This window comes from Gastrolobium bilobum, unplaced genomic scaffold, assembly GCF_033153095.1.
Source record: "Gastrolobium bilobum isolate Gb01-03AN ecotype WA unplaced genomic scaffold, APGP_CSIRO_Gbil_v1 utg39339, whole genome shotgun sequence".
Classification (NCBI taxonomy): Eukaryota; Viridiplantae; Streptophyta; class Magnoliopsida; order Fabales; family Fabaceae; genus Gastrolobium; species Gastrolobium bilobum.
Genome location: NW_026900143.1, coordinates 40,558 through 63,242, shown reverse-complemented (window position 1 = coordinate 63,242; position 22,685 = coordinate 40,558). Strand labels below are relative to the sequence as shown.

General features: G+C 38.3%; 1 protein-coding gene and 1 pseudogene across 1 annotated transcript; one reads left to right on the top strand and one right to left on the bottom strand.

Moving 5' to 3' along the window:
• The first annotated feature begins 2,238 nt into the window (after positions 1 to 2,238).
• Positions 2,239 to 3,140, top strand: LOC133295505 (uncharacterized). Its single transcript, XM_061494348.1, has 3 exons — positions 2,239 to 2,349; positions 2,418 to 2,692; positions 3,014 to 3,140. The coding sequence occupies exons 1-3, from the start codon at positions 2,239 to 2,241 to the stop codon at positions 3,138 to 3,140; spliced, it is 513 nt and encodes a 170-aa protein (XP_061350332.1).
• A 10,950-nt stretch (positions 3,141 to 14,090) lies between these two features.
• Positions 14,091 to 20,310, bottom strand: LOC133295507 (probable polygalacturonase; annotated as a pseudogene).
• Between the last annotated feature and the right edge of the window lie 2,375 nt (positions 20,311 to 22,685).

Sequence of the window (22,685 nt, the reverse complement as noted above, 5' to 3'; positions counted from 1 at the left end):
TAAAAAAATATATGACTTTAACTTCTTCTTCTTCTTTTCTTCATAAAATAGAATTGTTTATAATAAATATCATTTCAATTTTTTTTTAAAATGTTCTTTTTTAAATTATTATCCAGATGCGTAAAATAACTTAAAAATATTTTTTTTAAAATAGCTTTTTAGGGGGGCACTCCCCCTTCCCCTTAAAAAAGCTATTTTTAAAAAATGTCTTTTTAAGTTATTTTACGTATCTGGATAATAATTTAAAAAGGAAAATTTTAAAAAATGAAAATAATATTTATTATAAGCAATTCTATTTTATAAAGAAAAGAAGAAGAAGTTAAAGTCATATATTTTTTAAAAAATTCAATTTTTTCCTAACAATTCTCCAATCACTTCCTCCATTAACATTATTGTCATCATATATTTTTTTTGGGTTTTATAAAAGTTATGTTATAGGAAAAGTGATTGTGTAATGTTATAGAGATTCGTTTTGCGTGTCGTAGTTTTTTTTTTTTGCTTCAAAAAGTGTGGACCCCACAAAATGTTGTGTGTAGGAAACTTTCTTGTGTCATGTTAAATGATAAATGCAAATCTCATTCTTTTTAGTAAATTTACATACAAAAAGTGCTTATTAATTTTAATATCCTAAAATCAATTTATTTAAAACAAATTTTTTATGTATTCCCTCCAAACGTTAAATAAATTTAACTTTTAAAAAAATCTTCTAATAAAAACAAATCGTAATTTTTGTTTTTCGAAAGCCCATTCAATTATATTTTGTCTTGCATTTTGGACCAAAGTAGGTCTACGGGTTTCGACTGCATTGGGTCGTACGCATGGCTTCCCAAGTTAACCCAACTCATAAAATGTAAATTAGATTGGGCCTATACATTGAATAAGGTTTAAAAATATACTTAAATCCACAAGGTATGAGTCGGTGAGGGTCGGAATCACTTTTTTGTTTTTCTTCCAGATTTTAAGATAAACGTTTTAACTATACTTTTTCAAAAAACTTGTTTGGTGAAAAAAAAAGTAAAGTTAAAAGTGAAAAATTACTTTAAGTCAAGCTCAAAGTATGTTATTGGATAAAATAACTTTCTTGAGCTCTGTTTGTAATTAAAATCATGAGAAAGAGTATTAGAAACCTCTATTATTTAGATAAACATAAATATAATAAAAAATAAAACACAATGATCTGATGGCATAAGAAAATAAAAGTCAAGACAACAGCAGAAATTGAGAAGAAGAAAAAAAAAAATCTAAGAATCTCTCCTAGGGTTTTTCCCTGATAATAAGTTCATTATTCAATGTTTATCTTTTGTAGCTGGTTAGTTACATAACTTAAATTGGGCTAGTCAAACTTGTACACCAAGTAGTCCACCATTTAAGGCCAAAGTTAAATAGTCAGCCTCTAATAAACATAATAAAGCCTAAATAACAATTACTTGAGAAGAAGCCCACAAAACTAAATAAACACTAGATCCCCAACTCTATGAAGGACTGTAATGAAAGTTACTTAAATTCCCGGACGTTAATCATTAACTAATTTAACCCTAATTGAGGATAAGATAAAAAATACTCATCTAAGGTGGTTTGGTTATATGAGTAGAAGACCAAATAAAGGAGGCCACGTCAGCTCTTGAAGTAACAGATCCCACGTGACTCAGTTAAACTAGTTAGAAGTAGTTAGCTTTCTGTTAGCTTTTCTGTTAGCTTAATTTTATAATATGAGTAAATACCCTTTTTGGTCCCTAGCAATATTAGCGAAATCCATTTTAGTCCCTGACAATGTAAAAGTACCAAATTGGTCCCTAAAGTTATGAAAAAAGGGCCACGTTAGTCCTTCTGTCAACTCCTCTGTCACGGTCAAACTAACGGTGCTCATGTGGCACGTTATCTGCTGACGCGGACTCCACGGTGGACACGGTGGAAAGCTGGACGACGACGGTGGACACCCATGGAAAGCACGACGTCGTTTTACTTGAATGCAATTAATTGATAAAACCCAAATAATGAACCCTAAAATTGAAAAAAACCCCAAATGCCTTCAATAGAACCCTAAACCGGAAACTCCATCCCCCAAATTGATGAGCAAATCTGTAAACAGCAAAACGCCGCCAGAAAGTTTGCACTTTGATGATTGAAACTCGACGAAAGACATTAAGCCATCAACCGGATTTCTGGGCGTGGGAGAAGATGAGTGTTTCTTCTGGCATGGGGGGGTCAAGTGGGAGTAAATCAATGGGGGGAAGAACAATGGCAAGGACCACTGGTTGGAGGTGCAAATGTGGGAGACAAAGTATTGTCTATACCTCCAAAACTGAGAGGAACCCAAACAGGGCTTTCCTTGGGTGTCCTAACTTCAAGGTACGAATTTGTAATCTACTCCTTTATTGAGTTGGAACACTTGCTAACCATGGTGTTTATTTTTTCAGGTGAAGAAACCCTATTGTGATTTTTTTAGATGGGTAGATGACATGTGTAATGAACCCATGGAACTGGAAGAAGCAAGAATTCACACTGTGGAGTTGGATGTTGCTGAAATTAACTTCAAGTTGAAGTATGTGGAGATGATGATGAGAGAGCAAGATGTGAAGATTACTGAGCAAGGAATGAAGCTTCATCAGCAGGAAAGAAAACTGAATGATGTATACCTGAAGATGGTGGAGGAGTTAGTTAGGATGGACAAAAAAATTAGGACAGTTGATAGGTCAGTTAGGGTCTTAGGTGCTTGTGTGGGTATGATCATGATCTGTATGTTTGTTGTTAGTGTGGTAAAAGTGAAAAAAAGTGACCCAAATGTATTTTTGCTTCAGTGAATTGTAATGAGTACTCCTTCCTGTTGTTATACAAATTATGTGTTAGTTCAAATTTGTTTGTGTGTATTATCATATGGCCTATTATAAAAAAGCCTTGAATGTATTCCTTAATATATTATGGCATTATATATTATTGCATAGTTAGGCATCGAATGAAGGATAAAAGATTGCTACATTGTATCACAAACAGATATAGATTGCTACTGATATAGACACATAACTCATGACATTGCTGATACAGAAGTTGCATACTGTTATGCATATTTTGTTACTGATTGCAAAACACGAGAACCAATTAGGTCCCTGGCAATGTTAGTCGAGGGTCGTTTTGGTCCCTGACAAAGTGCACGGGGCACTTATTGGTCCCTGATTCCAGAATTATAGGACATGAGTTGTTGATGTCCAAATCAACAAAATGCAGCACTCATTTTAAAAAACAGTAATGCATTACATCAGATACACTTGATGTCCCTGACTTATATGCTTTTGAATGCAGCCCAGATCAACAAAATAGAAGTATCACAAAAATGCAGCATGTAGAGGTCCAAATTGGTCCCTGACAATGATTGTCGGGGTCCTAATTGGTCCCTGCATCCAGAAAATTGGACATGATCTGTTTAATCAGTAACACAGCACAAACCTGCACCAGAATGCAAATATGACAGCTAAATGACCAACAACAAGCTAACTCAGTTAAAAAACATAAAATGGACATGAACTTATCACATTCATCAACCCTGCCACATAACATGCATGTCTAGAAATAAACCAGTTACATATAATTGTCTTCCTACAACTACAAACCAGTAGTGCATTACAAATAAAAGCCAACTGATAGAAATTACAAGTGAGGCCTATAAATACAATATTGGCCATGCATCAAAATGATTACATTATATCTGTAAAAGGCCTCCCAAAAAAAATGGCCAGAATGTACAAAAAAAGGGCATTATATCCACTCATTTTCAGTTGGCTCATGCACTACTCCTTTGTTCGTCTTCATCAGCAGCTCATTTTCTTGAGGATCGCCTTGGTGGCATAAAACCAGGTGCTGTCATGAAGTGCATAAATCTGCTTCGTGTGCCAGTGCTGGCTGCCTTAATTGTCTCTTCAGTCAACACTGCATTTGCTTCTTCTGGATTTGAAGGAGGTGGGCTGCATCCTCTCAAGTTGATTTGTTGTGCCTGAGAACTACCAATTTCTAACGGGCCTCCTTGACTTAATGGGATTTCATTTACTGAGTCTGTGCCAATCCTCACAGATTGTGGTCTTGCTTGGCTCTTGTCTGTTTTGGAAGCTGCTGGCCCCTTACAACTCTTGCCATAGTGTCCAGTCTGACCACACTTACTACACTTGGCTTCATATGTCCTTTTAACTTTCTTTGTCATGCTCCCTTGGTCTTCAGTTGGGTCCTTCTTCCTGTGTTTCTTGGGTCGCCCAATTGGCCTTTTCAGTTTTGGTGGAAGAGGTTTGGGTTCATCAGATGCAGGCCAATACTTGTCCGAGTTCACTGGGTTTAAGGTGTGCTCATATGTGGCATGCAATGCATCAACTGTAAGCCATTGATGGACATAGTTCTCGGCTGGCTCATTTTTGTGACAAATTGCTGCTATAGCATGCTCACAAGGCAGTCCAGTCAACTGCCATACATTGCATGCACATGTATGTGTTGTTAAATTGACTCCAACTCTATCACCTTTCCCACTGACCTCATACATATCTTGCTGCAGATTTCCAGTCCAAGTGGGTGTCCATGAATTGCTAAGAACCTTTAACTGATCCAGTTTCAATTGCTGAGCAGGAGCTAGTTTACCCCGAACAGTTCCTAACACCCTCTGATGTGCAGCCATCCTCCTCATAATGTAGCATCTCAGTTCCTCCAATAGAGTGATAATCGATTTTGACCTATATCCAACGATCTTGGCATTCCATACCTCTGCCATGTTGTTTGTGATATTATCACATTTAGACCAGTGGCTGAAATGAGCTTTCACCCAACTTGAGGGCTGGATGCCATCCAAGTACTTCCATGCAGCCTCATTCTTTACTTTCAATCGTGCCATGCATTGCTGGAACTGGGGGACAGTGGTGCATCTTGAACACTCCCAAACCATGGTTCGAATTGCCTTGTCTTTGCATTGCTTTATGAAATTCTTCCAAACGTGCTGCACACAAAAACGATGATATGCACCAGGCATCACCTCTTGCAGTGCTGGAATCAGCCCCTACACACAGACAAAAAAAAAAAAGGTATCACAAAAACATATATAGATTGCCACAAAGTGTTGCTGACTCAAATAGACGAGGATCAAATAGGTCCCTGGCAATTGCCATCGAGGGTCGTTATGGTCCCTGAAAAATTGCACGAGGGACTAATTGGTCCCTGACATTATCAGGAATGCACTTAACATCAGAAATGCACTAAACATCAGCAATGCACTTAACATCAGCAATGCAGTTTATGTAATCATGATAGGGTTAATAAGCAGGTAAATAACAGCAGAAAAAAATCATTCAACAATTGGATCAATCTGAATACTTAAGCAAGTTGAAATGAAACAAGCTTAACACACCTTCTGTTGGTCAGAAATAAAATTCCATCCAAACACTGCGTGAGGGCCAATGTCTTCCTGTAATAGGGTTAAAAATCGCTTCCAGTTCTCTTTTGTTTCACTATCAACAATTGCATATGCAATGACATAGAAACTTTTGTTGGCATCCTCACCAACTGCACTTAACAATTGACCTCCATAATATCCTTTCAAGAAACATCCATCCAAACCAATTAAGGGCCTGCAGCCAGCTTTGAACCCTTTCTTGTATGCATCCAGACAAATGTACAACTTAGAAAATATGGGAGAGGATTTCGGATCAGGTTGTGGGATCACTTGCATTTGACATGTAGACCCTGGATTGCTTCTCAATATCTCACCTAAGTAGTCTCTCAATTTTGCGTACTGTTCTTTTTCGCACCTTTCTATTTTGGCCTTGGCTTTCTGAAATGCTTTGGTCACTTTCTTCAAATGGACATGAACTTTGTACTCCTCTTTCATGTGGTCGTAGGCCTCAGCCCTTGTCATGTTCGGCTGTGTCATTAGCCTTTTTTCTAACTTCTTCGCAACCCAATCCCTACTTGCCCTCTTGTTTCTAAAAAGTCTGCAGCAAGTGTGTATGTTATTAAAAGTCTTGATTTGGAAAGCTTTCATTTTGTTGTTCCACGAACAGTAAATCGTCCAATCACATTCATCATTACTACACTTTGCTCGGGCCCTTACTTTGTCATTCTTCAGCCACTTGAATTGTCTTCCTAGATCAATACTGTAGTCTTTGACAGCATTTTTAAATAATTGAAGACTCACAAACTCCATTCCTACCTCTAAGTGCACATGACCAAACTCCTCATGCACATTAAATTTTGGATTGACAACCCTTTCATCCTCTTCAGCACCACTTGAAGGAGGCGTGTTCAACTCTTCAGAGTTATACCCATACCCACCCTCCTCGAAAGACATTGACTTCTCCTCCTCTTCCATTGTTTCTTCCCTTGCCACATCTTCAACCTTCTTTTTTTTCGTTCTCTTTTGCTTTTTTTTTCCAGCAGCTTTACCCTTCCCCTTGCACTCCTCTTCACTCTCTGTTTCTGTATCATACATAGGTGGAGGAGGATTATTTGCCTCATCCTCCACACTATCTTCTGAATCAGTAGAAAACCCATAACCACTGCCACCCTCATCCTCCAACCCATGACCACTGCCACCCTCATCCTCCGACCCATCACCACTGCCACCCTCATCCTCCTCTCCACCACTGCCACCCTCATCCTCCAACCCATCACCACTGCCACCCTCATCCTCCTCTCCACCACTGCCACCCTCATGTGCATGTGCAATAACTTCTTCTGGTGAAACATAGACAGGGGTTGCAATGCAATCTTCAAAGTAAATTTCTATGAGATTGCCATTACTCAATGCAGCCTTGACCATCTCCACAATATCAGCGTCCGTATTCAAAGGCCTTAAACCTACATCTAAATCTGTTGCGTTTGGCATGAGCCACAACATTTGCTTACACGTCTCATACCCATAACCCTTGAACAGAGTATCAAGGTCACGCAGGTTGACGAAGTCAGCATCCATCTCAGGTAAGTCAACCATTTTGCCATTTACATAGGTTAGGGCCCCTTTATCATCTCTCCTCAACACACCCCCATGATGATACCTTATCACTATGTATTCATCCATCTGGAAAAAAAAGCAACACAGGGCTGTAAATTACAATATATTCATGCGAACATCAGGGGCCACAAACCAATTTACTTTACAAACCGGTAGTGAAGGGGACCACATACATAAATGGGTATTTTTTTTTTTAACCCTAACCATGATAACTCACAATGGAGCGCACATGGGGGACCATTCTCCAACAAAGAATAGACAACATCAGGTGATGGGGGACCACAAATATTGAAGATTTCCTAAAAAAACACTTACCTGCATGTAAGAAAACCAGCACACTCGAACTTTCCTTAACCACCACAGGACCAGCCTTTCGACAACCTTCAAAGTCCACACTTGATTGCCTTCCCTGCAACCACCGTCTTCGACAACCCTCACCGTTCAACGAAGCTTCCAGTGGAGGTCAACAATGGTCTTCCAATCATATGCAATAACTTAGTGAAAAAAATGAGTCTCCACGGTTACTTGCAGTGTTGGTGCCTCTTCATTTCTGAAGAATAAAACGACGTCGTTTGTCCTTTGGAAAGCTTTACTATCCTTTTCATTCAAAACGTCGTCGTCCAGCTTTCCACCGTGTCCACCGTGGAGTCCGCGTCAGCAGATAACGTGCCACATGAGCACCGTTAGTTTGACCGTGACGGAGGAGTTGACAGAAGGACTAACGTGGCCCTTTTTTCATAACTTTAGGGACCAATTTGGTACTTTTACATTGTCAGGGACTAAAATGGATTTCGCTAATATTGCTAGGGACCAAAAAGGGTATTTACTCTTATAATATATAAGCTATGTAAAGTACAGAACTCATTCAGTTTTTAGTTTTTCTCATTTTTCAGTTTTAATCCATAAGATGGAGTTCATATTTTCTCCTCTGAGTTCCTCTCTTTTGATTTGTGATATGGTATCAGAGCATTCCTAGCTCTGGTATCCACCATTTCCGCTGCATTTTCTTCCTTCTTGATCGTTTTCTTGTTCTCTGTTCTTCATCTGCAATGGCGGATAACATTCCAGAATACTTGACCAATCCAGGTCATCCTTTTTTCTTGCATCCAAACGAGAATCCTTCTCTTGTTCTTGTGAATCCACCTCTGAGTGGAAAGAACTATCATACATGGGCTCGGGGTATGAGCATGGCTCTATTATCCAAGAATAAGCTTGGATTTGTTGATGGAACTATTGCTCCACCGCCTGTTGAAGATCCTTCATATGTTGCTTGGCAGAGATGCAACACCATTGTTCTTGCTTGGATTCATAGATCCATTAGCAATTCAATCGAAAGATCCATTCTATGGATGAATCGTGCTTCAGATGTGTGGACCGATATGAGAAATAGGTTTTGTCAATCTGATATATTCAGATTATCTGAAATTCAAGAATATTTGTATAAGCTTCATCAAGGAGAGATGAATGTGACTGACTACTTCACTGAGTTGAAGACTCTTTGGGACAAATTAGATAATCTTCGTCCTTTACCTTTGTGTCGATGTACAGTACCTTGCAACTGTGGGCTCATACATATGGTTCAAACTCATAAGGAACAAGACCAGACAGTGCGTTTCTTGAAAGGCTTGAATGAGCACTATGCTCATGTTAGATCCCAGATAATGATGATTGATCCTTTGCCTCATGTCACACGAGCTTTTTCTTTGGTTGCTCAACAAGAAAGGCAATTCGATACTGTATCTCAAGGTGAATCATCTTTATCTCATGCTTTTGCTAATAATTCGAACTATGGCCGAAAGTTTGTTGCAGAAAAGGGAAGGCCTAGGCCAAATATAGGAGGCCAAGGACGTGGCACTAAGATGTGCACTCATTGTGGAAAGCCCAACCACACCATTGAAACTTGTTATCAGATTCATGGTTTTCCTCCTGGTTTCAAAAGAGGTGGAAGACAGAATAGTTCAGCTAATTTTGTGCAACAAGAACTTGGTGGAGAAACTCACACAACTACTTTCGATGATGATTCAAAAGTAGGAGTTTCATTGTCTCAAGGGCAATACCAGAGATTGTTAAGCCTTTTGCAAGATGATGGATGCCAACCACCTAATGAACAGCAAGCAGTTCATTCCACTAATCTGACAAGTACAGCTGCGTTGAATACAACTCCAACATCAGCATCTTGGAGTAACACAGCAGGTAATATCTGTTGGATTCTAGATACTGGAGCTACAGATCATATTTGTTCTGTATTGTCTCTTTTCAATTCTATCCACAATATACAGCCAATCTCTATCATGATACCTAATGGAACTCAAGTGGTGACTAACATATCAGGAACTATTTTCTTATCTGATACCCTGCAACTAGCTGATGTTTTGTATGTCCCTGAATTCAAGGTCAACTTGATTTCTGTTTCAAAGCTGACTTCAGCTATTCCTTGTTATCTAACTTTTGGCAAGTCTTCGTGCACTATACAACAGGCAAATACCAAGAAGATGATTGGTATAGCTGATGCAAAGGAAGGGCTGTATTTCCTTGATTATAAGCAGGAAACAGCAATGAAGATTGACAACTCCTTGAGTAAAGCTTCTATTAATGTAGCTAGAAAATTGAATAATGCCAAGTTATGACACTTTTGTTTAGGACATCTTTCTTTTGATGTTTTCAAACAGATGTCTAAAGCATTTCCTTTTATCTCCTGTGAAGATGTAAGTCCCTGTGACATATGTCATTACTCAAGGCAGCGAAGATTACCTTTTCCTCTTAGCAATTCTAAAAGCAATAAAGCCTTTGATATGATACATGTGGATATATGGGGGCCATATGGTGTTTCTTCTATTAATGGTCACAGATTCTTTCTTACCATAGTAGATGATTTTTCTCGATTTGTTTGGGTAATACTCCTCAAGAATAAAGCAGAAGTGAGGCCACGTCTACAGAATTTTATAGCATACATAGAAACTCAGTTTGAAACAAAATTGAAAGTGTTACGCGGTGATAATGGAACTGAATTTATCATGGATTCCTTTTATCAACAGAAAGGTATAATGCATCATAGGAGTTGTGTTGAAACTCCTCAACAAAATGGTAGAGTAGAGCGCAAACATCAACACTTATTGAATGTTGCTCGAGCTCTAGTTTTTCAGTCTCAGATCCCACCAACTTTTTGGAATTTTGCTGTTATTCATGCAGCCCATTTGATCAATCGTTTGAACACTCCACTGCTAAATAACAGCTCTCCATATTCAATTTTATACAATAGGCCACCAGCCCTCACTCATCTACGAGTATTTGGGTGTCTTGGCTATGCTAGCACATTGACTAGCCACAGAAATAAGTTCTCTGCTAGAGCAAGGAAAGCTGTCTTCATTGGATACCAAGATGGAATAAAGGGTTATACCCTTTTTGATGCCACTTCTCATGAGATTTTTACTTCTCGAAATGTTGTCTTCCATGAATATTTCTTTCCATTCAAGGAAAAGTTATGCTTACCTCTTCCTAACCCTGCACCCCTCTCTGACTTTCCCATCTATGACACTCCCTCCCATAGACCTACCTATAATGATCCTATTAACCAAATCTTTGACCAACCTCTTTCTGTCATAGATCCTTCCCGTGACCAACCTATAAATAATCCTACCCGTGACTTATCTTTAAACACAACAGTCCAAGCCAGTGACTTACCTTTTAATAATCCAAATCATATCAGTCCAAACCAAGTAGCCACAGTACCTATTAGACGTTCCACAAGAGTCAGAAATCACCCTCAGTATCTTAAGGATTTTCATTGTGGCTTTTCTTCCTTAACATCAAATGCTGATACACGTTTCCCTTTATCAAATGTCCTGTCTTATGACAATTGCTCACCCACTTTTACAAAGTTTTGTTGCAATTCCATATGCATCACTGAACCTCATACTTATCTTCAAGCAGCAAAATATGACTACTGGAAAGAAGCCATGAAGGCTGAAATTTTTGCTCTGGAGCAGAATCAAACTTGGGTTCTAGTTGATCGACCTGCTGATAAACACATAATAGGTTGCAAGTGGGTATACAAAGTAAAATTCAAGGCTGATGGGAGCATAGAGAGATATAAGGCCAGGCTAGTTGCCAAGGGCTATACTCAAATGGAAGGAGTAGACTACCTTGACACCTTCTCCCCAGTTGCTAAGATGACTACTGTTCGGGTTTTACTTAGTGTGGCTGCTTCTAGGGGTTGGCATCTCTTGCAACTTGATGTCAACAATGCTTTTTTGCATGGAGACCTCAATGAAGAGGTGTTTATGGCTCTTCCTGATGGCTTCCCTCAGTCTCAGCCACCCAAGGTATGTAAACTTCAAAAATCTCTTTATGGACTCAAGCAAGCGAGTCGTCAATGGTATTCAAAACTGTCTTCAGCACTCATCTCCATTGGATATCAACAATCCGTGGCAGATCATTCTCTCTTTATCAAACGAACAGATTCTTCCTTTACAGCCTTACTTGTCTATGTGGATGATATAGTCTTATCAGGTGATGATTTAAACGAGATCAATCAAGTTAAGGCTTTCCTAGACTCTACTTTCAGAATCAAGGATTTGGGCAACCTGAGATTTTTCCTTGGTTTGGAGGTTGCACGCTCAAAGGATGGTCTCATTGTAAACCAGAAGAAGTATGCCTTAGAGATACTTTCTGATGCTGGGATGCTTAGTTGTAAACCAGTTTCCACACCTATGCAGCCTTCTAACAAGTTATGTCAAGCCAAGGATCCTTCTGAAATTTTATCTGATGCTCAACCATATCGAAGGCTTGTTGGTAGACTGCTATATCTCACACCCACACGACCTGATCTCTCCTTCGCTGTTCAACAGCTCAGCCAATTCGTTTCATCCTCCACGGCTCTTCATATGGCTGCTGCACATAGAGTTCTCCGGTATCTCAAGAACTCTCCAGCTCAAGGGCTGTTCTTTTCTTGCAATAAATCCTTGGTTCTGTCAGGTTTCACCGATAGTGACTGGGCCTGTTGTCCAGACACTAGGAAGTCCATCACTGGTCTTTGTATTTTTTTGGGAGATTCAATTGTATCTTGGCGTTCAAAAAAGCAAAGTACTGTTTCACGCTCATCAGCTGAGGCTGAGTACCGAGCCCTTGCATCCATGTCTTGTGAGATTCAATGGTTGAAGTTCTTACTCACTGATTTATGTGTGCCATTCACGAAACCTGTTGCTGTGTTTTGTGACAACATCTCAGCAATCTATCTTGCTAAGAATCCTGCATTCCATGAACGATCCAAGCACATTGAGATCGACTGTCATGTTACAAGAGAACGCATTAATGATGGCACCATTCATCTACTCCCAGTTCAATCTTCTTCTCAGCTGGCTGATGTCTTTACCAAATCCCTTCATCCTCAACCGTTTCTGCTCAATATTGGCAAGCTTGGTCTTCATGATATTCTTCGTCCAGCTTGTGGGGGGGGTAATAAAGGAGGCCACGTCAGCTCTTGAAGTAACAGATCCCACGTGACTCAGTTAAACTAGTTAGAAGTAGTTAGCTTTCTGTTAGCTTTTCTGTTAGCTTAATTTTATAATATATAAGCTATGTAAAGTACAGAACTCATTCAGTTTTTAATTTTTCTCATTTTTCAGTTTTAATCCATAAGATGGAGTTCATATTTTCTCCTCTGAGTTCCTCTCTTTTGATTTGTGATAGCTCCACTAAAAAAATTGGATCAAATTGATGATTGTCTGATGTAATTGTTTTGCTGAAAAGTTGATTTTTGATAGAGCTGAATGGCATCTTTTGACTCATATAGCTCACTCCACTTAACAGGATAAGTTTGGTTGTTGTTGATTATGTATGTCATTCAATCCAACTAGTTTTGTGAATGCATCAAAATTCTAATTTTTGGACATGAAATCCTGGAAAGCTCACCATGATTAACTTGCTATGCTATGCTCATTAAGTTGTAGCTGAAAGAAAAATACGTATCTGAATATGAAAAAATACTATTTTTTTTCTGAAGTATTAGTCTCTAATAACAATGAATATTGAATGTTGGTTAATGGTTACATCAACAACGGTTCAAACCTTTTTTCACTAGATGGGGTTGGTTACATGAATCGAAATGATGCCATTGTGTTTTGTCGAAAACTATTTCTTCAGCCAGGCTATTTAATTCTGTCCAAAACCTAAATGTTGGTAACAATTCAAACTTAATTTGTTATCAAAAGTAAAATTATATATCTCAATTCTTTGTTCTGTTTCTAAGTTTCTATTAATTTTAAAGTATAAAAAAATTATATATCTCAACACGCCCGCTCACACAAAAGCCCATTGGGCTTGAAGAGTGAACAATGCAACAGGCCCAGCCTACCTGTGCTAAGAAACGCCACAAGAGAAAGTGGGGGGCGGCGAGACTTTGATACCATGTAAAGAACCTTGGATACACCACCCCAAAAGCTAGCTCAAAGGGTGGGAGTGCCCAAGGCCTTAAAAACTCCACATTAGTTGCACATACAACCAATGTGGGACTATATATCTCAACACTTGTGATAAGCTTGTCCACAAGGTAAAGATTCTGATGTTTTTTGACAATATATCAGCAGTAGTCTTTTATAGACCTTGAGATTTTTTTGGTAAATTATCTCGAGATTCAATGAGACTGGTGTGGGGTCGTCTTTTATTTAATTCTTAGCTCACATTCTTGGATGATTGTATTGTTGAGATGTGCTGTTGGAATGATCAGAAGCTAAGCAGCATTACTCAAAAGGTTTCAGCAGGAATATCCAGTTGCTCTGACTCCTTGTTAGTGTATTTCTATCTTTCAGCTCAGACTAGGGACAACAGTTAAGACACAAATATTACACAAGAAAACTTTTCATATGTGGGGACAGACATTATGCGCGTTGTAAGAGATACAATGAAATGGTTTATTATTGATTAAATAGATTTTCAGAAAATAACTTGGCTTGTTCACCTGCCATGACCAATTTTGATTAACTTTGAAACTTTAGCAGCATAAAGCCATCAAGTTCCAGAAACTAGGAGAGAAGAAAAGAAAAGAAAATCGTTTCATTACTATAATTTGAAACATCATGCATTTCTCAAGCTTTCTGGATTATAAAGACTATTCCTAAATAAATAACCTCCATAGACTAATACATCCCAACACATTTCATGTTGTAAGTACATTTCTTAAGCTCCAACATGTCAATAGGTAGAGTCTCTGTTGGGAAATCACATGCTGTGATTTTCTCTGGCCCCTGATCAGATAACAAATTACAAGGTGGAGGGGTCACTCCACTTGTGATCCCTTCAATATCAGTGCATGTCCATGGCTGTTTCTTGGCCTTGGCTGCCATCTCTATTGTAGCATTGGCAATGCAGATTCCTGTGAACGGATCATTGGAGATTCCTTCAAACCTAGCTGCTATGGTCACATTCTCAGCCACAATATCTCTATAGTTGATTCCTGTGATCTCAGGCAAGGCATTAGGGTCATAGTGGCCGTCAGCATGTGAATTGTAGTCACCAGTCATCTTAAATGCCCATTTCATAGTATGCATGGTCATTCTCTTCACATATATGTCCTTCACATACCCTCCTCTCCCTACTGCTGTTTTAATTCTAACTCCTGATTCTGTTTGGATAGCTATGATATCCTCAGCTCTCACATCTTGGATACCACCTGACATCTCACTTCCCAAGGCAATGGTTGCACTATATGGTGATATGCATGTCAACCTTATGATGACTAGTTGTTTGGTGGGCCACCCAAACTTTATGCCATATCATCTCATCCACACTTGACAGCCACACACAGTCATCCCCAGAAATTATGTAGCAGTCTTAAATTTTTGTGTTTGTGCAAGAATCTGATAGGAAGTGCAAAAATATTTATCAATCCAATCCAATCCAAACTGTTTTATTTTTATGTTTTTGTTACATTTGTATCAAATGCTTGCTTGCTTGCTAAATATATTTTTTAACTCTTAATGGTCCATGTTGGATATTGTCCTCTTTAATTCTTGGGAGTAACATTATTCTAAATTTGATCTTAAAATACTGACCTGGCTTGATGCCATCCGTGTTTGGAGATGTGATAAGAGCAATAATGGTGATGCCTTGCACAATAATATCGTTGTATTGTGTTGAGATTTATGTTAATAATCTTGAAAGTAAAAGAGAATTAGAGAATGTGAATTTAAGGATTATTCTGGCCGGCCCACTTTGCTGGCCCAATATCATAAGCCTCAGTCACCTCGGTCAACACTGCCATGCCAGTACCCAGCCAGAGGTTTTCCCAACGTTAGTCTTAGATTCTAAATCGATCCACATTAACAAAAATAAGGGAATGAATAAAATCGGTTAAGTTTCTACACACAGTGAGTTTAAATATGACATCACCAATCTAACTAACTAATCCTAAACTGAAGGAAAATGCCTAGTACAAATAAGCCCAATTAACATATAAGCCCAGGCAGTAAATAAAGCTAACTAACTTGAAACAGAAAACAGAATGCTACATCAACACCCCCCCCTCAAGTTGGAAGGTGAATATCCTTAAACCCCAACTTGTCCATGAAGTCACGAAAATGAGTAGGATGAAGGGCTTTGGTAAACATGTCTGCAAGCTGTTGAGATGAGGCAATAGGTATCAAATGAATTAGTCCTTGCAGAATATGATGACGTGTAACATGACAATCAAGCTCTATGTGCTTGCTTCTTTCATGAAAAGAAGGATTATGGGCCAAATGAACTGCAACATGATTGTCACAATAGAGCATAGCAGGGCCAGAAATGGGAACACGAAGATCATGTAAGATATAGGTGAGCCATTGGATCTCACAAGTCAAAGAGGCTAAGGCACGGTATTCTGCTTCAGCGGAGGATCGACTCACAGTGGTTTGCTTCTTGGATTTCCAAGAGATCAAAGAGGTGCCAAGAAAGACACAAAACCCAGTAATAGAGCGACGAGTATCCAAGCATGTGGCCCAATCAGCATCACTGAAACCAGAAAGTGTAAGAGAGCTACTAGAAGAGAAGAATAACCCCTTGCCAGGAGACCCCTTTAGATATCTGAGTACTCGAATGGCAGCATCAAAATGAGCTATCATTGGGTTAGCCACAAATTGGCTAAGCTGTTGAACAGCAAAAGATATGTCCGGTCGAGTATTAGCAAGATACAATAAACGCCCCACAAGTCTACGATATGATGCAGGATCAGCACAAGGATCACCTTGATTCTGACATAAACGTAGGGTAGGCTCCATTGGTGTGGAGGCAGCCTTGGCCCCAAGCAAACCACTATCGGCAAGCAGTTCGAGAACATACTTCCGTTGATTAACAACAATTCCATGAGGTGACCGAGCTATTTCAAGACCAAGAAAAAATTTCAAAGGTCCTAAGTCTTTGATGCAGAACTGTTGATCAAGGTGTTGTTTAACAGAATTGATCTCATCCATATTGTCACCAACCAGGACCATGTCATCAACATATACCAGTAATGCAGTAAAAGTACCATTGCTAACCTTGGTGAATAAGGAGTGATCAGCTGAAGATTGGGAGTATCCAAGGAGCAGAAGTTCAGTGGTGAGACGAGCATTCCACTGACGACTAGCTTGCTTAAGCCCATAGAGTGATTTTTGGAGTTTACATACTTGGTTTGGAGAGGGAGGAGAGACCCCAGTAGGAAGTTGAGAGTGATCATCAGATAATATATTTGCAGGCATAGATATAGAAGAATCATCACTACTGTCATTGGTTGATCCATCATGTTGTGGTGTATCACACGGAGTAGGTGCACTGTCAGATAAATGATCTGCTGCTGATGAGTAAGAATTGGTGGAGATATAGGAGTGTCTCTACTGCTGTTGTGTGGTGCATCATATGTAACAGAAGACTCAATTACAAATGGTAAGCATTGAATATTACCTGAGTGTTATGTAGATTGATCAGTTGAAAAGGTAAGAAACCTTCATGGAAAATCACATTTCTTGAAAGGAAAATATTCTTAGATAACACATCATACAATATGTATCCTTTTACTCCATCTCTGTGACCTAGATAGAGGCATTTCCTAGCTCTAGCATGAAATTTAAGATGCCCATTGACAGTGGTTGAGGCAAAAGCTAAACACCCAAATACTTTAAGATGAGTAAGTATTGGTGGCTTATTATATAGCAACTCATAGGGAGATTTGTTGTGCAAGACAGGTGAACTAAGCCGATTAATAAGATGTATGGCATGCATAATACAATATGACCACATACTCTTTGGAATATTACTTTGAAAAAGTAAGGCTCTGGCAATATTTAATATATGCTGATGCTTCCTCTCCACTGTTCCATTTTGCTGTGGAGTCTCAATGCATGTGGTTTGATGGACTATTCCTTTTTGAGCAAAAAACTCATTCATTAAGAATTCTTGCCCATTGTCACTTCGAAAAGTTTTGACAGTAATACCAAGCTGATTTTCAATGAGTGTAACAAAGGATCTAATGTGATTTCTAGTTTCAGCTTTAGATGTCATAAGTATGCCCCAAGTAAACCGTGTGTGATCATCTACTATAGTCAAAAGGTATCTATGCCCATGAATGGATGGAATCGAGTATGGCCCCCAAATATCAATATGGACTAAATCAAAAGCTGAACTTGAAATACTGGAACTAGTATTGAAAGGTAATTTCTTCTGTTTAGCTAAATGGCATATGTCACATGGATCATCTGTATCTTTACAAGAAATGAAAGGGTATTGAGCTATCATGGCTCTTATTACAGACTTTGAGCAGTGTCCTAATCGAGAATGCCATATATCAATGGTTGAAGACTGCATTGCTACTTTCTTATTCTGAGCAGTATTGCTCCATAGTCCTTCTCCCTTTGTGCCATCAGAATTGCTGCAATGTTGATTGAGAATATAGAGACCTCTCTCCAACTTAGCTGAACCAATCGTTAGCCTGGAAGGTATTTGCTGAATGATACATTGAAGATGCTGGAAAATCACAGTACAATTAGTGTCTTGAATCAATTTATTTATTGAAATCAAATTGACCTTGAACTCTTCAACATAAAACACATTTGTCAATGTTAAAGTCTTGGAAAGAATAACAGTTCCAGAATGAAAAGATAACACATGTTTTCCATTAGGTAGAGTGATAGCTATTGGTTCAATCTTTTGAATGTATGACAAACTATCCATGGAATGAGTGATGTGATCGGTTGCTCCAGTATCTAAAATCCATTGAATTCTAGATTTACCTGAAGATGAATCAGTGGTCTCAGCATTGAGGACCTTAGCTTCTACCATGTTGCTGATATGAGGGGAACCTTGTTGCACAGATTGTTGTATCATTCCAAGGATGGTTTGATACTGATCCTTTGTGAAGGCTTCTTTAGAATCTGGTTGCAAAGCTGCATGATGGTGTGGAACAGTAGGATCATGATTCTGGTTTACATCAACCACATTGGCCTTGTGTGCAACATTTGGCCTATAATCAAAACTTGGCCTGTAATCAGTATTTCTCTGTTTGAAACCTGGTGGATAGCCATGCTTCTCAAAGCATGTCTCCACCGTATGACTTGTCCTTCCACAATAGGTACACAGTCTATTCGAACCTGTTCTCCCTCGACCAACATAGGATCCACGTCCTCTGCCACGTGCTTGATAAGGTTGTGATCGTCCTCTACCTTGATCAGCAGAATTGTAGAAAGTTTTTGGACCTTCAAAATTAAGAGAGTTGCCTTCAAGTTGCAACTGTCTCTCTTGTTGTATGACCATCGAGAAAACTCGATTAATTGATGGCAAAGGATCCATCAACATAACCTGAGACCTTACATGACTGAATCGTTCATTTATTCCTTTAAGGAAGCGAATAGAGTAATCTCTTTCACGAATACTCCTAACCTTCAAAGCAATTGAACAACAAGGTTTAATGCATTTGCATGTTGGTGTTAGCTGTAACGCTTCAAGCTCATCCCATAGGATCTTGAGTCGTGTGTAGTAATCAGAGATGCTACTGTCTCCTTGATGCATCCTATAAATCTCATCCTGTAGATATGAGATTTTGAAGATATCTGACTGAGAGAACCTCTCTCGGAGGTCGTTCCATACATCTGAGGCTCGATCCATCCATAAGATCGACTGTGAAATAGATTGAGTTATGGAGCGATGTAACCATGACAGCACCATGGTGTTACACCGTTCCCATGCAGCGAAATAAGGATCAGAAGGATCTGGAACAGAGATAGTTCCATTGACAAAAGAGAGTTTATTCTTCGATATTAAAGCCATTTTCATAGATCTGGCCCAATTGTGGTAGTTCTTTCCATCCATGAGTGAAGATACCAAAACTAAAGAAGGATTCTCATTAGGATGCACATAGTAAGTGCTACCTGGATTTGAAGGATCATCAGCGATCGGAACATGTGTTGCGGAAGAAAAAATCTGATCTGTAACAATCGGTATACGATTTGTTACATTCTCTTGATCTATGTCGGAACTCTGATTCGCCATCTATTCACTTCAGTGAGTGCATGCAAGCTAAATCAAGAACGAATTGAAAACGAAAAATAGGAAGAGAAGAAGTTCGTAGAACGCAAACAAAGAACGACGAATATCAGAGCTCCGATTAGAGCTCTGATACCATCTTAGATTCTGAATCGATCCACATTAACAAAAATAAGGGAATGAATAAAATCGGTTAAGTTTCTACACACAGAGAGTTTAAATATGACATCACCAATCTAACTAACTAATCCTAAACTGAAGGAAAAGGCCCAGTACAAATAAGCCCAATTAACATATAAGCCCAGACAGTAAATAAAGCTAACTAACTTGAAACAGAAAACAGAATGCTACATCAACAGTTAGACATCAAAATACCTTATTGGGGATATCCCCATATCCTTTTTGTTTAAGAAGACACTTGAAATGCCCCCTCCCCCTCCCCCTCCCCCCTCATGCCTTTCCTGCACAGCAGCTGCTGTCAACCTTAAATTCTTGCAGGAGTTGCTGTCAACCTTGCAGCAGCTGCAAAGTACCTTGCCACAGCAAGGTGAAGCATATATGGCTCCTCCCCGTGTATTTCTATCTTTCAGCTCAGACTAGGGACAACTGTTAAGACACACAAATATTACACAAGAATACAATGAATACAAGTGAAGTTGGATTTACCTGCTGTAAACAGGATGACCATTCCATGATGGGGAATTGAGGAGAGTTAGTTTTGAGATTTGAGTGTTGTCTGAGAACATTAATTCAATCAGGTACGGTCGAGTGTACTTCAACTTTTTTCTGTGAAATTGTTGCCACCAAAACTCACCCTGACCATCTATGGTGCCATTTTCCCCGGTTAACAACAGGATGACAATTAATATTAAGATTTATCTACAATAATAATAATAGTAGTAGTAGTACTAGTTAATTTGATTCTTTCCACCTAGAGTTGCGACTCTTATAAATCTTGAATCCATTATCCATTTGAGCAGGTTAATTCTTGGTGTCTAAATGAAACACCACTAAACCATAAACTATTGGATAAAGATTCTTGTTGAACATTAATTATTAACGAACAATCAACCGTTTCAAGTAAATATAAATTCTCCGAAATTATTATCCATTTATTTCCATATACTTAATTTATGTTCTTGTTTTTGTTATACTTGATGAAACATTTAGCAATTAAATTTTTTATTTCAAGTATTTACAAGAATTGACCGAGATTCAATTAAAGAAGCTTAAAATTGTTTAATTTGTAGCTTGAAATCTATGACATACATTTGTAGTCCATTGTCTAACACAACCATCCTTCAAATATGTGGTCCTATAAAATTTATATGAAGACCCAAGAAAAATGAGGTATGTTTGAATCTTCACTCTTGCTCTATCAAATTCATATGTCTAATTTCATCATCTCTGCCGTCACACTTCCCATGAGATATTAACTGCACATGGTCATTATTACATAGTTTCACAGTATAATATCATTTTCCTATCTTATTGTGGCCCCACGTTCTAAGCCAGCCGACACGCTTATTCTAATAGTGGGCCTTTGTGGATACGATTCAATATGACAAAGACACCTTTTCGCTTCAAAACCATCACGCACGAGCACATTCTGTTCCCTTCTCTATTATTCATCTCAGCCATGTATCTTAGGCTTGGTTAAATTGGTCATTTCCTCTAATAGTAACGTCATTAGAATATGCGGACTCATTTGATTTCAGTTCTTAAAAATAATTTTTTTAATTTTCAGAAAAAAATAAAAAATCTATTTTGTAATGTCTATTTTATAAAAAAGTAATAATATTTCTTGCAATAGCGAATCTAGAAATTTTTTTTAATGTTTGTATATTTTCAATAAAAGAATAAAAAAAATTTAAAGAAAATTTTAAATATATTGAAATACAAAAGAATATATATAAAAAAGAAAACTTTAATTTAATATAAAGAAAATAATCAAGAGTCGACTAAACTGTTACAATACAATATTTTAGGTCATCAACAAAAATTACGAGCCTCAATTTAATCTCTTAGTGAAAAAAATCTACTCGTGATCTCAGAATTCAAAAATACACCCAGATAATCAAAATCATGATCTCTGAAATTAAAAAAGATCCACATTAATCCCTCAAAAGGACTAACATGGGTTTATTTTAGAATTTAAAGGGATCACGAGTCAATTTTTTTTTAAGAGATTAAATTGAATCTTATAATTTTTGTTGATGACCCAAAATATATTTTATTCTTTTTTTGTCAAAAAATTTATGTATGCACTTGCACTCACCTACCTCCGCCAGTGTAAGTTTTTTTTTTTTTTTTGTTATTATATACTTTACCCGTATGCTTCATCGTCTTTACATATCGTAAAAGATCAAAATAATGATGGCTCTTAATACATGAAATGCTGCAGATTGAGGGTGGATATATTCTCACTGAAAATAGAGCAGGGGTCTCCTATCGAATGTGACGCGGGTCTCAACGGTAGATAATAATTACTTAACTAAGCAAGCGCACTCAACGTAGCGGATGGCGCAGAGAAACCCCATTATACTCCGTTTTTACTGTGGTGATGGCGTTTCCACGTGTAAGTCTTAAACATCAACGGCGATAAAACGAGCATGATTGCATGCATGTCACATGGCCAACGGGTGTGCAACCAAATCAAATGGGAAACCAACCAAACTGATTCATAAAAACCGGTTTTTTACAACGGTTTTGAAAACCACTGTTTCTTAATATTTGGATATGGATTGGATCTTTTCTTTTAAAAATGGTTCGGATATCATGAGCTAACCAAACCACTTTTGCTAGCCATGATCTCATTTCCCCTAACATGCACACCCCTACATGCACATCCCTTCATGCACAGCTCTAACATGCACATCCCTACATGCACAGCACATCCCTCCATGCACAGCTCTAACATCCACATCCCTTCATGCACATCCCTACATGCGGGCAAGCTCACACAACCTTGCTAGCTGTTGCTACGTGTAATGCGAGACTGAGTGAACACTTTATCTGCTCTTGAGTTACTATATCAAACCACCGCAAGTGGATGAAGGGGATATTCCAATTTAATTAATCGATTAAGGAAAATACCCAAAAATAAAAAAAAATTACTCTAGCTTTAGCTTATAAATATGCATCCCATTCCATTGTTCTAATTGCTCATTTTCTCTGATCAACCCCTTGTTACATTGTGGTGACTTTCTCCTCTATTTAGCTC